The sequence below is a fragment of the Parasteatoda tepidariorum genome, chromosome 6 (assembly GCF_982258835.1).
Source record: "Parasteatoda tepidariorum strain Cologne lab strain chromosome 6, Ptep-v5.0, whole genome shotgun sequence".
Taxonomy (NCBI): Eukaryota; Metazoa; Arthropoda; class Arachnida; order Araneae; family Theridiidae; genus Parasteatoda; species Parasteatoda tepidariorum.
The window spans coordinates 40,561,701-40,581,093 of NC_141760.1; the positions used below are offsets into that span (position 1 = coordinate 40,561,701).

General features: G+C 31.6%; 1 protein-coding gene across 5 annotated transcripts; it reads left to right on the forward strand.

The window, feature by feature from the left end:
• Positions 1-1,412: 1,412 nt before the first annotated feature.
• Positions 1,413-18,555, forward strand: LOC107454347 (glucose-6-phosphatase 2). Of its 5 annotated transcripts, none has more exons than XM_016071519.4 (7): positions 1,413-1,700; positions 6,377-6,442; positions 9,665-9,829; positions 11,667-11,782; positions 12,989-13,082; positions 14,749-14,870; positions 17,700-18,555. In XM_016071519.4, the coding sequence occupies exons 2-7, from the start codon at positions 6,390-6,392 to the stop codon at positions 18,197-18,199; spliced, it is 1,050 nt and encodes a 349-aa protein (XP_015927005.2). In that variant the 5' UTR covers positions 1,413-1,700; positions 6,377-6,389; the 3' UTR covers positions 18,200-18,555. The 5 variants fall into 5 exon arrangements, with proteins under 5 accessions (XP_015927005.2, XP_071034898.1, XP_087021824.1 ...); XM_071178797.2 differs by having other exon boundaries at positions 1,448-1,562; XM_016071515.4 differs by lacking the exon at positions 1,413-1,700 and adding an exon at positions 5,127-5,332.
• The last annotated feature ends 838 nt before the right edge of the window (positions 18,556-19,393 follow it).

The following is a 19,393-nucleotide window of genomic DNA, read 5'->3' on the forward strand; positions in this document are numbered from 1 at the left end:
TCAGATGCTTGTATGAAGAAAGGTTATTCTCCAAGTTGGCATTAGAAAGAAGAAAAACATTCTCTTGAAACATCGTATGCTCACTCATTCAGAAATTTTGCCTCGATAGGTGGTTTAACAGTTGACCTAAGGGAATTAGGTTTAATGTACATTTTTGACTTTAGCCCCTTCCTTCTCGCTCTCGTGAAAATGACGGGGTGAGGTTTCGCCCTCTATTTCTCGCTCCCGTGATATTGACGGGCTGGAGTATTCAGTAGTAACGCGCCAATAAGAATAAAACTAATTCATTTCTTTTGCTCGGAAAACATTTTATTTCTTCTTTTACACACCAGATGGCAGTACCAGGATATTTTTAAGGTATTGTAGATAGTTAGTTTATTTTAAACTAGATATCAGCACTAATCAAATACGTAATACAAATACAAAAGCCAAAAAAATAGACACTTTTATGACCGTTTTCTCGAAAATTAACCGATCGTTAAGGGGTTAGTAAAGTTAACTATCGAATACAATATTCTTTTAAACATTTTATTCACGTTAGATGAATGAATTTTGACTTTCCTGTGTCACCAAATTAAGGTTCATTAAATTACACATAACTATAACTGCAAGCTACTTACACAGACGTTACATAAATAAAATAGAAAATTTATAAGCTTCGTGCTGTTATTAGTTGCTTAAACTAATTAGGTTAATTAAAGCAAAAAATGGCGTGAGCAAAGTTCAGAAACGGGCATACTATAGTTCCAATTCTCTAACCAAGAACTTTTCTCAGTGTCTAAACAACCTGATTCTGATATATTGTTGTCTACATAGCACAAAGTATACCCTACTCTCCCGTTGAGTAATTAAGTTAAGTTAATTTTAAAGGGTAACTCAATTTCACGGGATTTTATGCATTATAGTACTGTTCACAAAGAAGAAAATCAAATACATTAGGTCTGATATTGCATAGTGCATCAGGATCATATTGTTTAGATAACTGAGTTAGGTTTTCGTTTCGGTATTTCGCTCACGTTTTTTTTCTTCCTTCTTTTCTTTTTTTCTTTTGCTTTGATCAACTATACAGCATACCAAATATAGTTATCAAAAATATTTCCCCTTTAATATTTAAGATCAATGGTACTTAAAATTCAACAAATATGGCTTGAAACATAACATGCAAGTAAAGCGTTGAGAATTACTAAACAGCGTTGCCAAAAACAAATCATAACAATCAATAATTTAAACGCTTAATTTTTAACAATCGAGCGAGACTACACAAACATAAAACAGATGGAGTGTAAAAGTAATTTCAACCTTTATTCTCGAAATACATTTCACGGAATATGAAACAAAAAGAATATTTTATATCGATTTAAAGTAGAGTATACCGTTTCAGTTATGCCAAAGAACAATAAAGTTATAAAAATAGATCAATAGAGAGAGTTACGAGGCATTCGCGCACCAGTCAAAAACATATACAATAATGAGTTTGGATCTATAAATATCTGATTTACACAATGAGTGAAGAATATCTCTTGAAGTGAAAGGCTTGCCATATCCATTATCGAATTCGAGAAGTAAGATTTAGTAAAAGATATTATTTATTCGATCGTTGATTTTATACCGAATAAAATCAATAAAAGTGTATATGTAGGTGTGGAATTATGTGATAAAATAAGTGTCTTTAAGAAGGATTTAACCAATCATAGCATTTGGTAAGTTAAAAAGTTTTTTGAGTTTATTAGTTTTAAATTGTCTTAGAGTATTCTAGAATTTAATTGCTATGATTAATTTTTATTTTATATTATAACCTGCCCAATTCTGAGTTTACGACTATCAGTGTTAAACATCGTAGCCTTGTAATTTTGAACTCAACCTAGAAGACAAGGAAATTCCCGGATCAAGCATTGGGATAAACTAGTCCATGGGGAGGATTTTTGATGGAACTAAGTAGCATTTACGATACATGGAGAGGAAAACCACGAAAAATTCTCATGGTTAGCCCGATGAGAAGGGAATTCTAACCCATAATGTGTCTCACTACAGGTATTCACTACAGATCAGCACTGTGGTCGGTGCCAGCCGGTTGAAAAAATTCGCACCGACCAGTCACCGTTGGGATTCGAGCCTCGTTCAACTAATTGGAAGGCGAATGCCTTATCCCCTGATACGGTATTGTAAATTATTGCTATTAAAAATTTCTATTTAAATTGTTTAATGTTTATTACTGGTTTTTCGAAAAAAAAAATTAACCTTCTTCCAAGTGAGCTGTAAAACTGGCAATATTTCCTCACTTCTATTATGAACACAAAAATACAACCTTTCTAATAAATTATTCTAATTATAATTACATAGTTCGTAACTCGACAATTCTCTATGTTTTCTAAAACAAATTTCTTTAAATGTTAACTTTACTTTTTGCATATTTCGTCTACTCTCAAGAATTTTTTAAGCGAATCGAAGAACTATTTGCGATTTCGTTTAAGTGTTCTACTTTATCATTTAAAATTAAATTTTTTAATATGATGTAAAAAATTTTATAAATCGCAATTGAAAGTCGACTGTTATTAAATAAAATAATAACAAACAATCATTTAAAATTGTTTTTGTCATCGAAATTATCTTTGAATAAACGAATTTTACAATTGTGGGAACAAATTTCTCGATTCTCTTAAAAAGTTCCTAAAATATGGCGAAATACGCAAAAAGTAAAATTTCTAAACTTTCGGCAGCTATCTTGACCAAACTACTTGGACCTTATTTTTCGGATAGCAGCTACCGGAGCCGCGATGGCTCAGGGGATAGAGCGTTCGCCTTCCAACGAGGCGAACCGGGTTCAAATCCCATTTGATACGAAATCTGCATCCGGTTTGCACTGACCACAGTGCTGACGTGAAATATCCTCAGTGGTAGACGGATCATGGGTTAGAGTCCCCTTGCTGTTAGGCTAACTGCGAGAGGCTCTCGTGGTCTTCCTCTCCATGTAACGCAAATGCGGGTTAGCTCCATCAAAAAAGTCCTCCAAGAAGGCAAATATCTCCCAATACTCGCTCTAGGAGTTCCCTTGTCATCTGTGTTGGGTTCAAAATGACAAGGTTACGGACTTGAACATTAGTAGTCGTAACCCATTAAATTGGGTCGGCTGTTCAACAACTGTTATATATCTACCCCAGCATGAGGGTCAAGATTCCAAATCTATAGGGGAAAAAAAGATACAGTCAAACCCCGCTATAGTGAACCTTCGAGGGACTGAAATTTCGGTTCACTATAACCGGGAGTTCACTATATCCGTTACGCAGGCAATTTCACTGATGGTTCCCAAACTCCTCCCTTTTATTACATTATATTCATATAAATGACTGAAAAATATTATGTAGTAGCAAAAAATGTGTTATTTTTCATTACTCTTCGTCTTGCATACAAAAAAAAATTAGTAATCTTTAGCTGATGAGCAATCCTCAACATCAGATATGGAAACACTTCCCGCCTCTCAGATAATTTTTCCTAGATTTCTGTTACTCCGCCTTTTAAACCTGTCTAACCTGCCATTCGATCAAATAAAAGTAGTTTCTATAGATGTTTTTAAAAATCGGTATATGTATTTATTTTGAAGTAGAAATTTCAAAATTATTACAAGGAAAATGGGGGGGGGGGGGAATCAGTCGAAGACAGAAAAAAGTTCATTATATCCAACTTCCTCACTTTTTTGGTTCACTATATCCACTAAGAATAACATTATACGTGTATAGCAAGGCACGGGACCGAGCATTTCGTTCACTATATCCGGGAGTTCACTATAAGCCGTGTTCACTATAGCGGGGTTTGACTGTATATTTATTCAGAGAAAGTATGTAATTATTTCTTATTTCAAAATATAAAATAATGTAACTGAAAATGATTTTTTTGCACCAGGAGACCGGCTTCATTTACGAGATCTGTTAATTAGATCTAAAGCCAAATAAAAAGTTAAGAAAGTTTCGTTTCTGTTATTATCACTTAAATACGTATTGATAACAGAAATGGATCTGTTTCATAGCACGGAATTTTTGGAGTCCACTCCAAATTTCTTCAACATTTGAAAAGTTTATCGTTTATGTTTGACGGCTGTTAATCGTTTAACTGTTGAATTTTCGATTGATACAATTGGGTACTTGCACTTCAGGAAGAAGAAGATCACAGATATCCACATATGTGACCCATGACGTCAACGTCAGCTGATCGTTTATAAGCAAAATGGTGCATTAAAGTTGAGCTAGGTTTCTCCACATAAGTTGGAATGTTAATTAACGTGAAGTTAATAAATTACAGTGCCGTACCACACATGGAATTCATTGACATATTCTTTCTCGTTTACATTTTTTACTTAACTTAGCTATTTATATTTGTTTATCTATTTGATTGTAGCCGTAGTATATATTTTTTTTTTGTGTACCTGCCAATTTTGATGCATAATTAGTTTGCTTATTTTCCTCGTGCCTGTCTATGTGTTAAGTAAGAAATATATAGTGAAGGAATTGAAATTTTTGTGAAAGAATATGGAATGTACTTAAGACTTATTATTTAAGACTCATTACGGATATTTAAGAGAATTGATACTTTATGGACTTGGCTTACTCGAAATAGAATGAAAAGAACAGTTGCTAACGTAAACAAATACCACGTTTCTTATAGTCAATCGGGATCGAGATACTCACATTACGCCATTTGCAGGTATCTCATTCATAATTTTCACATGACGTCATCATTCTTTATTTAATAATAATTCTTTTATCAATATTTCAAATATTTCTTTTAAAAAATCAAACTATAATAAACAAGTTAAAATTTTAAAGAATAATAAAGTACGATTCGCAATTTTTACAAACTAAAGAAACATTTCTTCTGCATCTGGTTTGATAGTTCTATTTAAAATGCACAAACCAAATTACCAATTTTCAAATATAGGTTTTATAAAAAATTTTATTTTGATGAAAAAGTTACACAAATATTGTCAGTTGGAAAATATTTTGCATTAAATATTAAAAGATTAGTTTCAAAACATTTGATTTCTACTCAAAATCGCATATTTATAATAAAAAAATAAGATAACAATATCTCCAATTTTCTCTTAAGATAAAAACTGATTAAACTTTTCAGTTTGTTTTCGAACGGCATAGTCAGAATAGTTTGCAATGGTCTCCGGAGAGCTGTCCCATTTTTTAAATTTTTTTTTTCATATACGCAACCTACAAAGTGAGAAATACAACAGTGTATACCAGGGCTGTCCAATTGGCGGCCCGCCAACACTTATTGTGTGGCCCGCCAACTTCTTATTCAGTCTGATCGGCCTCAGTTTTCCCATTAAAATGTAAGCAAATTGTTTTATAATCCTTCTGTTCCATTGTTTTATAATTAATAATTCAACTATTAATTGCTATTGTATAAGAGGTAAGAGGGTATTGTTCAACTTTTTCAAAATGCGGCCCGCCAGGTAATCAGTGACCGGAATTCTGGCCCGTGGGCTCTTTGCAGTTGGACAATACTGGTGTACAATACCAAAAATCATCTAGCACAGTATAAAATGATTAAGCATTTCTCCCAATGCCTAGGCATTGTAAACAAGACCAAATGGTTATTTTATACTCTTAATTAACATGATTAGGATTAGTATTAGTTAATAGTAATTTCTTGGTGTCACAAATATAGGTTCCTGTTTTATTCCGCCTTCTTTAATAATATAGACATAGATTTCTGTTAATAGCTGTGTATTAAGTAAAATAGTTGCATTGATTGGAATAATTAACCAGGCAGGAATGCGTAAGTCACTGACCTGCATTTCTAACATTGATGGTTTTTGTAAAGCAATGTGACATCGGTTGGTATATTCTAGCCCAGTATTCTATACAAAAATACAATTAAATAGCATAAGTTTCTCACTATTCAACTTTCAAGTTGAAAAAAGTAATCAATAATTAGTTTTTCTCAAATAAATATGTCCTTTAACATCAATTTTTTGGAAAACCAATGAAATGGTTTTTATTTTCAAAACAATTTTGCTACGAATTGTCAATTAGAAATGCACTAACTAATTAGAAATGCACAAATTTCACAAAAGTATATTTTTAATTTGTTTTAGTACATTTTAATTTCTTCACAAGAGTAACTGACTTAATAATCAACAGTTAACAAAAAAATAAATAAATTTCATTCGAGATACAATAATGACGTGCACTTGGAAGTTTTTTGAAGTCAACTGTAACAAATGTAAGTAATTGTGAAATATATGAATAGTAAGCACAAATAGTACATTTAATCCTTTAGAAAATTTCTTTTTAATCTTTTTAATTTAATCCAAATTTTTATAGACACGGTTGTACATGTTTCAGCTTATACTCGTATTATACATTTTCAGAGCACTCTGGACAATGGATATACTTTATGAAAAAGATGTACATATTATAGAATATATCCAAGCAAGGTAACAAGTATTTTTCTTAATTTAAACATCTTATAATATGATCTAATTATATAATATGATCTAACAGAGGGTAGAAGAATTTATATTCTAGTTAAAGCAAGCTGAGATAATGTAAGTGTTTTTAGTTAAGCAGATCACAAACCTTCGCACAATTTGGCGTCTACGTTTTTAAACTGATTTTGATTTTGTGTCTAGTGCTGTTTGATGATTTAGAACAGTGGTTAACAGCTGGCGGTCAGCGGGCCTCATCCGGCCCGCGAAGCCTTTTTTTTGTGGCCCGCGAACTAAAATATATTAGTTGTCGTTTTTTGGGGGACAATTTTCGTAAAAAATCTACATGGGTTTAAAATAGTTTTCTTTCGTTTGAAAAAAAAAAACTTATTTCTTCGTTTCTGTGAAATTTAACATATCAACGCTGAAAAAAAAAATTAATTTCCCAAGTTTTGCATCCAAGAAAATATTTATTCAAATACAAAAATAATCGTGTATGTTGCTCTTTTTTATTTCGTTTTTGTTGTATTTTGTGAATATAATTTAGCATCTGCGTATCAGAAATTTTCTCGAAGACATTTTCCCATTTAAGATTTTGAAACCACTCGTTTTGGACGAGATTATTTACATTTGTCAATTTTAAAACGCATAAAAGAGGGAATGAATATCATGTTTTATTTAAATTCCTTGAATTGAATATCGCATGAGCGGAAAAGAAGCAAAAATTTTAATTTCAGATGCTCGAGAATTTTTTTGCTGTTGTTATAATTCCTAATAAATCGAAATAAATGCTAATTTATCACAGAATTAAATTTTAAGGAAAAAAATTTTTGGTCACTAAGTTGCTGATTAAGAGAAGATTCAAAATGATACATAACAAGCATTATTTGTAATGCTTCTTATTTTTCTTTTTAATATTAAAAAAACTTTGATAAAAATCTGAGAGTAATATTTAATGATAAATCAAACATAAAAGAATCTTGTATAGAATTTTGAAAAAGTTGCGGCCCGCCATTTGACTGGTGCTTTTAGTTGCGGTCTCCGGCCACATGTAAGTTGGAAACCCTTGATTTAGAACGTGCAAAGAGTTCGTTCAGGTTAAGAATCTGTAAAACAAAAGCAAATAAAAAGATATTAATGTCACAGTTGAAGTGACATCATTATCTTTTCCTCAGCTTTCATCAGTAATCTCAGTCCTAAATAAATCAGCACTAAATAAAATAATTAAGGATTTCTAAAATCGTAAATCAGTAAAATAATTGCACTAAATAGGAAAAAAATTATTTCTTTATGATGCCAGCAAATCAAACGTATTTTATAAAAAAGAATTTCAACGCTTAACAACAGAAAATATCATCATCAGATTTCATGCATAGATTCTCTTTAGCCCTGGGTACATAAGCCTTCAGTCTGATTTTTCGCTGCTTTTTTGGGTATTACAGCCGCAGTTACTCTAGCCTCTTATCTACCAGCTACTTGGATAGCCCATCTAGTATCTTTTTCTGTAGCTCTACAACTTGTTACAAGGCAAAGCTGTCTTCAAAAGTTTCTTTCATCGGGAATTGTCCGCTTCTACAGTACATCTTGTATCACTTTTCTCCTTTTTCATCATCTTGCTCATTGATAAAATCTGAGTTTACCTGTGGTGCCCAATCACAGGCAACACAAAAAAGCTTCTCTAACCCTTTCAATAGTACTTCTCTTTTTTTCCATCATCTTGCTCATTGATGAAATCTGAGTTTACCTCTTTGATGAGGCCCAATCCTGTGGTGTCCAATCACAGTTAACGCGAAGAATTTTCTCTAACCCATGCAATAACACTTCTCTTATTTTACATCATCTTGCTCATATAAAAAAATCTGAGTTTACCTCTTTGATGTTTTACCTGTGGTGTCCAATCACAGTTAACGCAAAGAATTTTCTCTAACCCATGCAATAACACTTCTCTTATTTTACATCATCTTGCTCATTTAAAAAAATCTGAGTTTACCTCTTTGATGTTTTACTTGTGGTGTCCAATCACAGGCAACGCAAAGAATTTTCTCTCATGCAGTAACACTTCTCCCCCTTTCCATCTTCTTGCTCATTTAAAAAAATCAGAGTTTACTTCTTTGAAGTCTTACCTGTGGTGCCTAGTCACAGTCAACACAAAGAATTTTCTCTAGCCCATGCAGTAACACTTCACTCCTTTTTCATCGTCTTACACGGTGCTGCGTTTACTCCTTTGACGTTTTCTCTAAGGAGCCCAATCAAGGGCAACAGAACATAAAAATTTCTAGTCAATCTCTTTTTATCTTTTTCCATCATCTTGCACATTGATTAAATCTGGACCCACTACTTTAACCTTTTCTCTCTACTCTAATCAAGGGCAATCTCATATCCATACAGTAACAGTTTGCTCCTTTTCCATCATCTTGTGCAACGTTAAAATTTGAACTTACCACATTGACATTTTCACTCAGAGGAGTCCAGTCAAGGGCAATACAATGAATTTTCTCTAATCCATCCAATATCAATTCTCTCCTTTTCTATCACCCTGCACATTATAACTGGACATACTTCTTTGACGTTTTCCATCAGGTGCCCAATTAAGCGTAACACTAGAAAATCTTCCTAGCCCATACAATATGACTTCTTTCCTTTTCCATCATATTGCGCATTGATTAAAAATCTGGCTCTACATCTTAGAAGGTTTCCTTTCTGGTGTCCAATCAACGGCTACAGTAGGATTTCTGAGTGTGAAAATAGCTCGACTTTGATTTCCGAGGCAACTAGGGTAGCTAAAAGGCGATTATTTGAAATTCCTCCAAGCTCAACTTGGCAATCAAATTGGTTTTAAGGTTTCATTCAGACCTTTTCTCAGTAGTAATTCATCCGTTTTCGAGCCTTTTTTCTTTTTTCTTCTTCTTTTCTTAACGATTAATTTGGTGCCCCTTGTGTTTCCATTTTATTTACATCATTTTTGACAAAAATTCTAAAAATGTATAATATAAGCTTTGATTATGTTTAGTGAACTTGATCAACGGGCTAAGAAAAGATACCAAAATAAAAAGGCATCGATAAAAATATGAATAGAGATTATGAATTTTTTCTATAACTTTGAAGTTCAATTTCTCTATCTTGTAGTGTGTCGAGTTAGTAGTATTTCACAATATGCAGTTCATACGCATATAAAACCAATATGTTCATGTCAGAAAAACGTCTAAAAGGTAAAAATAATCATTTCCGCAGGTTTATGAATTACAAGGATGTAATGATCAGTATTTCCAATGTATTCGATCCTCGTTATGCCTTTCTTCTGTATGCTCCCATCTTGTTCTCTCTGGACTTCAAAGCTGGAAGAAGGTTAATGTGGGTGGTCATCATGATGGAATGGAGCAATCATCTTTTAAAGTGGTCAGTAATCACTTAAACTGTTTGAAGTCGTCCCCTTCTTACGTTAAATATAGGAAAACTAAAGTACAAGATTTTTTAAATAATAATGCTCATAAGAAGTATGGTAAAATTAAATTTCGAATTTTTCCTCCATGTCTCAAGAACTCAACATTGTACTACAATTTAATTTGTTGCGTAGAAATCATTGCATGTAAAAATAAAATTTGGGAGGTGCGCACGAGAAATAAAATTAAAGATTGATAAGATTGCACATCTAAACGCATGGTAAAAATTACCACATGAGCACTTTTCAGTTTAAAGAAAGGCATTCGTTACAGAGTTGAAATGAAAAAAAAAAAACATAATACGTTTGAAAATGTATGGTTGGCTACTTTCTTCAAAAATCAGAGTTCTTGCTATCTAACTTCGCTAGAAAGTTACGACATATGGTTAACTATATCTGATTGGTTGCAAGCTAAAATTTACTAAAATAAAACGAAGCAAACTTTTTCTCTTAGACTAAAACAGGGGGTGATAGACAAGGTATTTTTATCTGACAAAATCTCAAAATTCTAGATATGTATACTTTTTTCTTGCCTTTGAAATTAATCTTAACTATTGAAAGTAAATATTATAAATAAATATAATGTAAAAACTACTTTGTGAAATAATTAGATTTAAAAAGTTATCATAGCTTTACTTGTCACTTTTATCAAGTTGAAAATTTTGCCAACAAGGTGCTTCTAAATTAGAAAAACTGTATATTAAATAAAGTTTTCTGATGCAATTCTAATCAATTTAAGTGAAAATATCTGAAATGGCGTATTTTAATTTTGCCCTCAGACTGCACGCTGATGATTTTTCTATTACTTTGAAAATACTGTATCGAAATTTTTTTTAGTCAGAAGATAGTGCCATCTGTTATTAAACTTTGCATCAAATTTTGAAAATTGGGCAGTTATAAAACTTGTTTTCCCAGGAGAACGCAGCAAACTGAGCATTTCCATTTTTCTACATTGATTTTTCAAATCAATGGCAATTTATGCGATACCCGATATCATTTTTTTTAACCAAACAGCTTTCAATTTTAAAAATTTGTTTTTAAAAACAAGTCTAACAAAAATATTTTTAAGGTTATGAGAACTTATTTAATAACAATAGTTTGTAGGTTGCATTAAATTATAAAGTTTTTACTTATTTGGCATTAAACATAATTAATTAACATTTGCAAACAAAGGATTAAAAAAAAACTTTCCGCTGGTTTCATTTTATAGTTTGCTTTTAGATAATTGATTAACATTTGTCGATCAAATTCTTGATATACGTGCAGCAATGAAGCCAAGAACTTTTTTGAGGAATTTGCAGCATATGGATGTTTGTTTATAATTTTTGATAATCGTTTGGAAAACTTAGAATTAGGAAAATTTACAAGATATATTTTAAGTTACCATAAACTATTTTTCTCTCGCATTGATTTTAAATGAAGCATACTTTTGAATTTACTGAATGATTTGGCAATTATTTTCTCCTTGTACACTCAAAGTTTTTCTATTGTTGGGAGCAATCATAATTATTAAGCAGATTTAAAAATAAGATAAAATTCTATGTAGTTCTTATATTGATTTTGATACATGTAGTGTAAAAAGCTTTTATTCGAAAAAGAATTTGCTTTGTTATGCAATACCTCTTACCATTTTTTTTCAGGTTATACAATTTTTTAAGTAATGATTTGAGACAAAAATAAAAATTTACGAAGTACACATGAAACAAATAAAATAATGGATCTAATTTTAAATATAAGTGTTATAAGTATATTGAAATCTACACAATCATTTATCTAAATTGAATCTTTTCACAGGTTACTACATGGAGAACGACCGTATTGGTGGGTCCATGAAACACAAATTTATAATACAACTGGGAAAACAATACCTTTTTTACACCAATTTCCGATTACCTGTGAAACTGGACCAGGTAAGATCGATCTTCATTCTGCAAATTTTTTTTCCAGGTGAAACGTTCTATATAATCTTGATTAAACTATAACTATATAAATTTGAATAAAACTTTGATTTTGGCAAAAATTTATTACACGAATGGACTTTACTGCTCGTTTATGGATCACAATTACCATGATAATGTAGTTTTTATTGTTTAAATGACGTGCATAAAATAATAGTATTATCGAACTACTTTTCTTACATTTCACTTTTCTTCAAATGAAATGTGAAGGTGAAGTAAACTAAATAAATTCAACTTCGTTTTGAAGGTAAAACATACTCTGTTTAAATTATTATTGTTGCCAACGGTAGTTGATTACATAACGTCAAATACTACAAGCATAAATTATTTTACACGATGAATATGTAAGTATAATTACTCAATTTAGATCAAAATAAAGTCCATTCCGTTTGGCTAACATCAATGAAATTTTGAATAGATGTTATATGGACCATGGGAAAAATAAATCTTCAATTAATTAATAGTTTAAATTTCGACCACCAGTACAATTGACAGATTATTTGTTTTTGAGATAAAACAACTTTACAAACATTCGTTCCTTTTTGCATGAAGCAGAGTGATGTAAATAATGTAATAACTAACTTTTTAACATATAACCATTTTTGTTATACATGCGAAAGACTCTCTATTGGGGAAAATATAGACTATTTTTTATGGCAATTAATTTTCCCCGTATATCATATTACGTATATTCCAAATCTCATCAACATCTATCTACCAGAGCAAACTCTACGTTTATCTGAACATTTTAACATTAATTGGGTACTTGCAACTTGAGAAGAATATTGCTGAAATCACATGTTAGGGGCTAATCACGTGGTTGTGTTTGGCGTGTAAACGTTATAGTTACAAGGCTTGGTTTACTATCACGCTTTTCGGATCATATTTAATTGGATGCCTGCAAGCGACGTCACGCATGTCTGTCGAACCTGATTGGCTGCTGAATCGTTGCATAAACAAATGCCACTCGTGGCGTCTCTTACAGGTATCCAGTTATAGCCAACCTACATTTCAACGCAGTTAAGGTGAATATTTTCGAATAAAAAGCAAAAGTGTAACTTTTTCCACGTATATTAACTATAACATTTGTCTTTTAACAGTTTCTTTATAATATGTTTTTAAACAAAATTGCATCAAATCTATTTTTATCTAAAATAGGAAGTCCGTCAGGTCATTCTCAAAGTACAGCTTCCGTTTGGTATGTCATCATACAGACATTCTTGCAGAAAAACAACTTTAGTAGCATAGATAGGTAAGAGATAAATCACTATACGCTAAATACACATGAAAAATGTTCTTCAGATGAAAATATGAGTATCTTGTATAATTTAGACAGACAGTAATAATTTTTTGCTTACGAAGCACCATATTTCCGAATATCCACAGTTTAGCTTGACACGGGAGCATTTTCATCGATTGCAATTACCGCCTTCGCAAGAATACGAGTATCTAATAGGTGAGTTTTTTTGCAAGACAATAGTAATTTTCACCAATCGGTTTTCATATTTCTTCGGCAGTGCGGCAACCTCATTTGGTAAAAATGCTGCTTATACTCGTATAAACAGCTTTCAGGTAAAAGTGAGGTTAGCCTGATGGCAAAGAGGACTTTAACCCATGATCCGTCTACCACTGAGGATATTTCAAATCAGTACTGTGATCGGTACAAGCCGAATGCTGAATTCGTATCGACCAGCCATCGCTGGGATTCGAACCCGGTTCACCTCATTGGAAGGCGAACGCTTTATCCCCTGAGCCATAGCGAATCTACATAGATGTTTGCGATTATTTCACGTTATGTTGTCTGCCAACACTGACATTTCTATGCATACGTAGACTTTCTCGGTCATCAAGTGCATTTGGTATGGCACTACGGTGGGAGGCTATGATTGAAATTAGGTATTCTCGGCTTGACATTGTAGATATAGAAATGCGTAATTCCCACTAGCTCCAACTTCCATTCCACGTTCAAAGCCTGTCTATTCTCGTTTCGTGGTCATAATTGCACCAGAATCATTCTCAGATGAATAACTTGAACACAAATAAAAGTCCTGCCATTGTACTACCCGTATGTACATTTTCTACATGATACTACTACCATTTGTATATTGCTATTCCATGGTTTTTACCTCAGTGTGATAATTTTATTATCATTATAATGAAATTATTACAAAAAATAATCAAAATTGTATGGTTTATCAAAATAACCACCATGTATTTGGTATATAGTTTTCAGATGTTGGCAAAAATTCATGTTTTTTAGAGCTATTTTTTTTTTTTTGTTTTTTTTTTTTTTGGTTTTAGTGAAAATGGTCGGCAGTAATATATAGCATATCAAGGATTTCACTTAAGTACCAAAGTTTCAAATAACGCTCTCTTTTATTTCTTCCATTCAGATTTACTAACACATTTTTTTTCTTCTTTTAAAACATTAATAGTAATTTAAAAAATACTTATAGACTTGTATTAAATTCATAATACAATTATGGTGCCGAATTTAAATTTATTTCACTTCAGAACCGGTTTAAAAAAGGTAAAACTTAAATTATTTTTAAATCACTTTAAATTTTTATAATTAGCAAAATTCTTTCCACCTGAAATTTGCGTTTATCTGTACTTTTATATTAACGAACGATACTTCAATAATATAAAGAATAGATATAGTTTGTCTATCTAAAGAACTCTTCAAGACATTCGTCTGGAGTAGTGTGACAATGGTAACGAAGTTTAATTATTTCAAGTTGTGTCATAATTTAAGACAGATTTTGGCTCGGGTCGGTGACAGAAAGGGAGAAAGAAGCTCCCGTCCTTAAAAATGCGCTATTTCTAGTTTCCACAGCAGCAGACGGCTTCAGACTTCGTGGTGAGGGGAGTTCTGTCTATAGACAAAGTATACTAAATTTAGTTGTCCTTTCTTTCAGATACGGTTTAATCTCAAAAACATGTTGGTTTGTGTATTTTCTTTTGTTAACTGCAATCGGTACCTCCAGAATATTCATTGCAGCTCACTTTCCCCACCAGTGCATATTTGGCATAATATTAGGTAAGATTAGTTTTTATTATTTAGAAATGCACGAAAACCGTAATTATCCGGGGGTTCAGTCAATGATAAAATACAGCGTGTGCGAAATATAATGTAGTTTGTAGTACATATACTTTTTTTTTAACACAGTACAGTCAACACCTACAAGAAGGTGTACCATAACCCAGGGCTAAAGAGAATACAAGGACTAGTTCACTCCGCTCGTAGAGCTGAAGCTACGATTTCCCACCTCATGACGTCACTGTGTCCACAGATCTCGGAGATCGCAAGCAAAGATATGATAACTTTGCATCTTTCTCTTTGTAAAAATAAGTTAGACTTTTTCTGGTTATTAGCCTTCAAACTTGACGTAATTAACACATTATTTCCGTTCATAAACATAGTTCAAAAAAAACTTTCTTGGTTATTATATTAAAATAAATACCATTTTTAACTTATGAAAATGTTTTGCTAGTTGGTGAAAATGACACGATAAATACTTTATTTTAAAAAGTTCAGTTTTAACTTTAACTATTAAGAAAAATGAAGGCATATATCGACACTTTTTTATCTACATATTCTTTTATAACGATAAGTTAAATTTAGAATCCCTGATTTTAAAATATGTCGTTAATAGCAATTTGTTCATACTTAATCATTAGGAAACATCAACCTTAAACGCTAATTACTGAAACAAAATAATAATTTAGGTTCATAATGACATTAGAAATTTTACAATTGTTTATAGACATTTAAATTTACGATGATATAATTTATAGATATTTAAATTGAAGAGAATATAATTTTTAAAAAAAATCATAAATATTTAGAATAACTACATTAAAAAATATGTTATGAAATTAGGAGAATTTCAACTATATATTTTATTTATACTTTTTACTTAAATTTTAATTTTCTTTGACTTTATCCATTTTTTAATTCTTTTCACCTGCCTTTCTTTATGAAGTAACGAGGCGGTTTCTATTTAGATAATGAATTTTTATAAAAGTTCTTTACGACAGACTAAACGTATTGCTGTTTTATATTAACTGTATCATTTCGGAATCCATTCTTTACATAGTTGTTCATTTACTTTAGGGAACTCGCGAAAAATTATACTTTTTCCTTTTGTTTTTGTATCAGAATTTTTGCAAGTTGCAATCGAGCAAACTGGCATTTCGATAATAGTTTTAAATTCTTGTAAATTCACTGCAAAAACTGAGGAAAGTAATTATAGAAAATAACAAATGTCTTAGAATATCTCGCAAAAAGAAATGATCCAATAATAGTTAGAGCTAGTAAGGCCAAACGCTCCGTTCTTGAAGTAAAAGTGCGAGCTTTGCGCCAAAGTGACGTCACTAGAGTGACGTCGGAGTTTCGGCGCGGCGAGAGATACTTCAAAGGAGTGAACCAGCCCTTCTATTCTCTTTAGCCCTGACCATAACCACCTACTCTACCTGGTTATGGTACAGTAGAACTGTTCAATTCAATACTGCGCTATAATGTCCTATTGCAATACAGCATTTAACGAGAAGTTCGGGAAACAGTGCTCATTGAATGGAATTCATGGTTAGCATAAAAAAATTAAAAAAACAATTTAACATAAAAAACAACACACGTCAATTATTCTCGGATTATATTCATTGAGAACTGAAAACATATTAAGGTTTATGTTGACAGTTTCACATTAGACAATTTAACTTATTTCTTCCTTTCATTTGAAGGTAGCACCTGTAATTTAATATACTAAGGAAAAATAATTCATTCGTTTCTCAAACACATAAAAATCAATTTCACCATAATTATTAATCAGAAGATTTTACATTTATGCAAAGCTTTCGACAAACGTTTTATAATAATTTAATAATAGTTAATTATATAATAATAGGAGAATTGCATGCGATTGAGCATGCAACTCTGAACTAAATACTTTAGGATTCAAATTACAATTTTCAATTGAAAACTAGTGTTATATACATATAAATACAAATAAACTTACTCTTTGTATAGATTTTAAGACAACCTGTGCATTCATAAAAATGTTAATGCATAAGATAAAAATGTTAACTGTTTTTCTTTTTACTTAATCTACAGTATTATGAAACATACAGGTTCATCTATTTTAAGTATAGGAAATTATATTTGAAATTGTTCTATACTAATTTAATTGATTTCTATGCTGTTTCGTTTGATAACAAGGGAATAAAAACTTATAGACTGTATTTCAATTTTATTTTCATCGGTGCTACGAGCACGCTAAAGTTATTTGATCAACGACCAATTTTCAACTCTTGTGGGTACAAAAAGCCTGGTCGGTAGGGCGCTGGGCCCAAGTTCGAGAGTTCGAAAACCACCGACCGAAGACGAGTGTAGTCAAGTGACTGATGCACGTTAAATCTGTCGAGTCACAAAAGTCCTCCATGTTCCCATAACAAATCAATGCCTCTGGGGGTACTGGATTGGAGATCGATCGTTCTCTGATTCAGGTCAAAATTACGATCTGTGGATGAATGAATAGATGTATGAATGGGTCCGCCCTATAAACGGGTGCGACGTATGGTGTGGCAGAAGTCGAATTCTTGGCCATAGATGGCGTCATTGAAAAACAAAGACACGCACACTCTGCCTTAAATTTGCTCGGTTTCACCAAGCAGGCTTGCCCGTGTAGCAAGAGAAATTAGAAACAACAAATAACTGTGGGGAGGATGGTATTCTGAGATATTGAACAGAAATTATATTTGAAATATAGGAATATTTTTTCAATGATAGGAAATTTAACAGTTTCTCCAAAATTTTAAATTTTTTTAATAAATTCAATATTAAATGCTATTTTATTCAAATTTTTTGTAGGTTGGGCAGTAGCTGTGTCTCTGGAAAACATCAATCAGGTCAAGTGCAACATCCTTCAATATTCAACCATAACAGCAGGGATGATGGCTAGCGCTGCATTTGTTTACACATTTCTGGAGACTATAGGGACAGATCCCATGTGGACCATAAACAAAGCCATCAAATGGTGCATTGACGAAAACTATATCCACCTGGATACTACACCCTTATACTCCATGATGCGTTACTGCGGTTTCATGTTAGGCATGGGCTTTGGTTTCAATAGCTCCTATTTCGAAAAGAATTATCAATTAGAATACACCATAAGGAAGAGACTACTGTGTGCTCTTCTCTCAGTAGCTAGCTGTTTACTATCTGAAGAAATAATATTCCATAAAGACAGCCTCATTTTGTACTATTTTCAAGCATTTTTACTCAATATGGTTCTAGCATACATAATAGTAGCAGTGATTCCAACTGTAACTAACGCTATTTGGACCATAAAGGAAAAGAATGAGTAGAAAGAAGAATTGAGAATCTGATGATAAATAGTAATACGAAATAAAAAAAAAATCAAATTTTCGAAAACGTCTGGTTTCATAACTAAATAGAGATAATCGGATTTAATTTCTGGTATGTTTGATATGTTAATTATCAGTGGTGAAAGGAACAGGTAAATTTTGCAAAACTTGCGGAAGTCTTCGAACATTAATATTTTGTACGTTCATTGTTCGAACAGAAGGAATTTGTAATCGATAAATTGTAATTCAATATTTTTGTTAAAATTTGGACTTGAAAAGACAAGGTAACATGCCTAATAGACAATTATCATATTTCATTTAAATATAGCCAACAATTAAAAAGTTATGAAGGATTTCTCTCCCCCCCCCCCCATTTTCGTGCAGCTCAATAATCGACACATTGTATCAATACCAGCAATAATTGGCACACATTTGTTGGTATTTAAATAGAAATAAATCTAGTAAAAACAATACACAGGTATGCAAAAGTTGACGCTGATTTTGCTAAATCATACTCAAGGACTACAGTAACATAAATAACTTTTTACTATACTTCGAGCAGAATCTATGACTGTTAATAAAATATTTTAACATCCTCATTTATTATTTGCAAGCAAGACTACCAAAATTAATATTAATTATAAAAATTGGCAATTTACAATAACAAATCTATTGATATAAAAATATTTCAGAAAAAAATTGCAAAAGTGATTTGTAAAAAAAAAAAAGTCGAATTTCCTTTTATTAGGTTTTAACACTTAAATTTACATTAGAATAAAGTAGATTTTAAATAATAAGTAAGCAGCTGCAAAGTGGGCTAAATTGTCTGTTTGGTTGATCTAAAACTATCTTAAAATAAAACTATGAAGAAATTATCTAAGTCTAATTTATTTCAACATTTTGCATTTTACTGCACAGAAGTGTATTTAAGTTTTTAAACTACAATCGTCTTGTCAAGGTAATTTTCTTCTTTTATTTATTAAGAAAATCGGTGCAATTTATGTCCATTGCCTGAATAACCTTACTCTAGAAATAACACTACTTATGACTAAGTACATGTGTAACTCAAAAGTAAAAACATGTCTTTTCATGATTGAAATGTTTGCAAGTAAATTAAATTGGCTTATATTTAGTGAAAAACTGAAATAATTCCTGAATTTAATCTTCAATAATTTTGATATATTCTTTAAAATT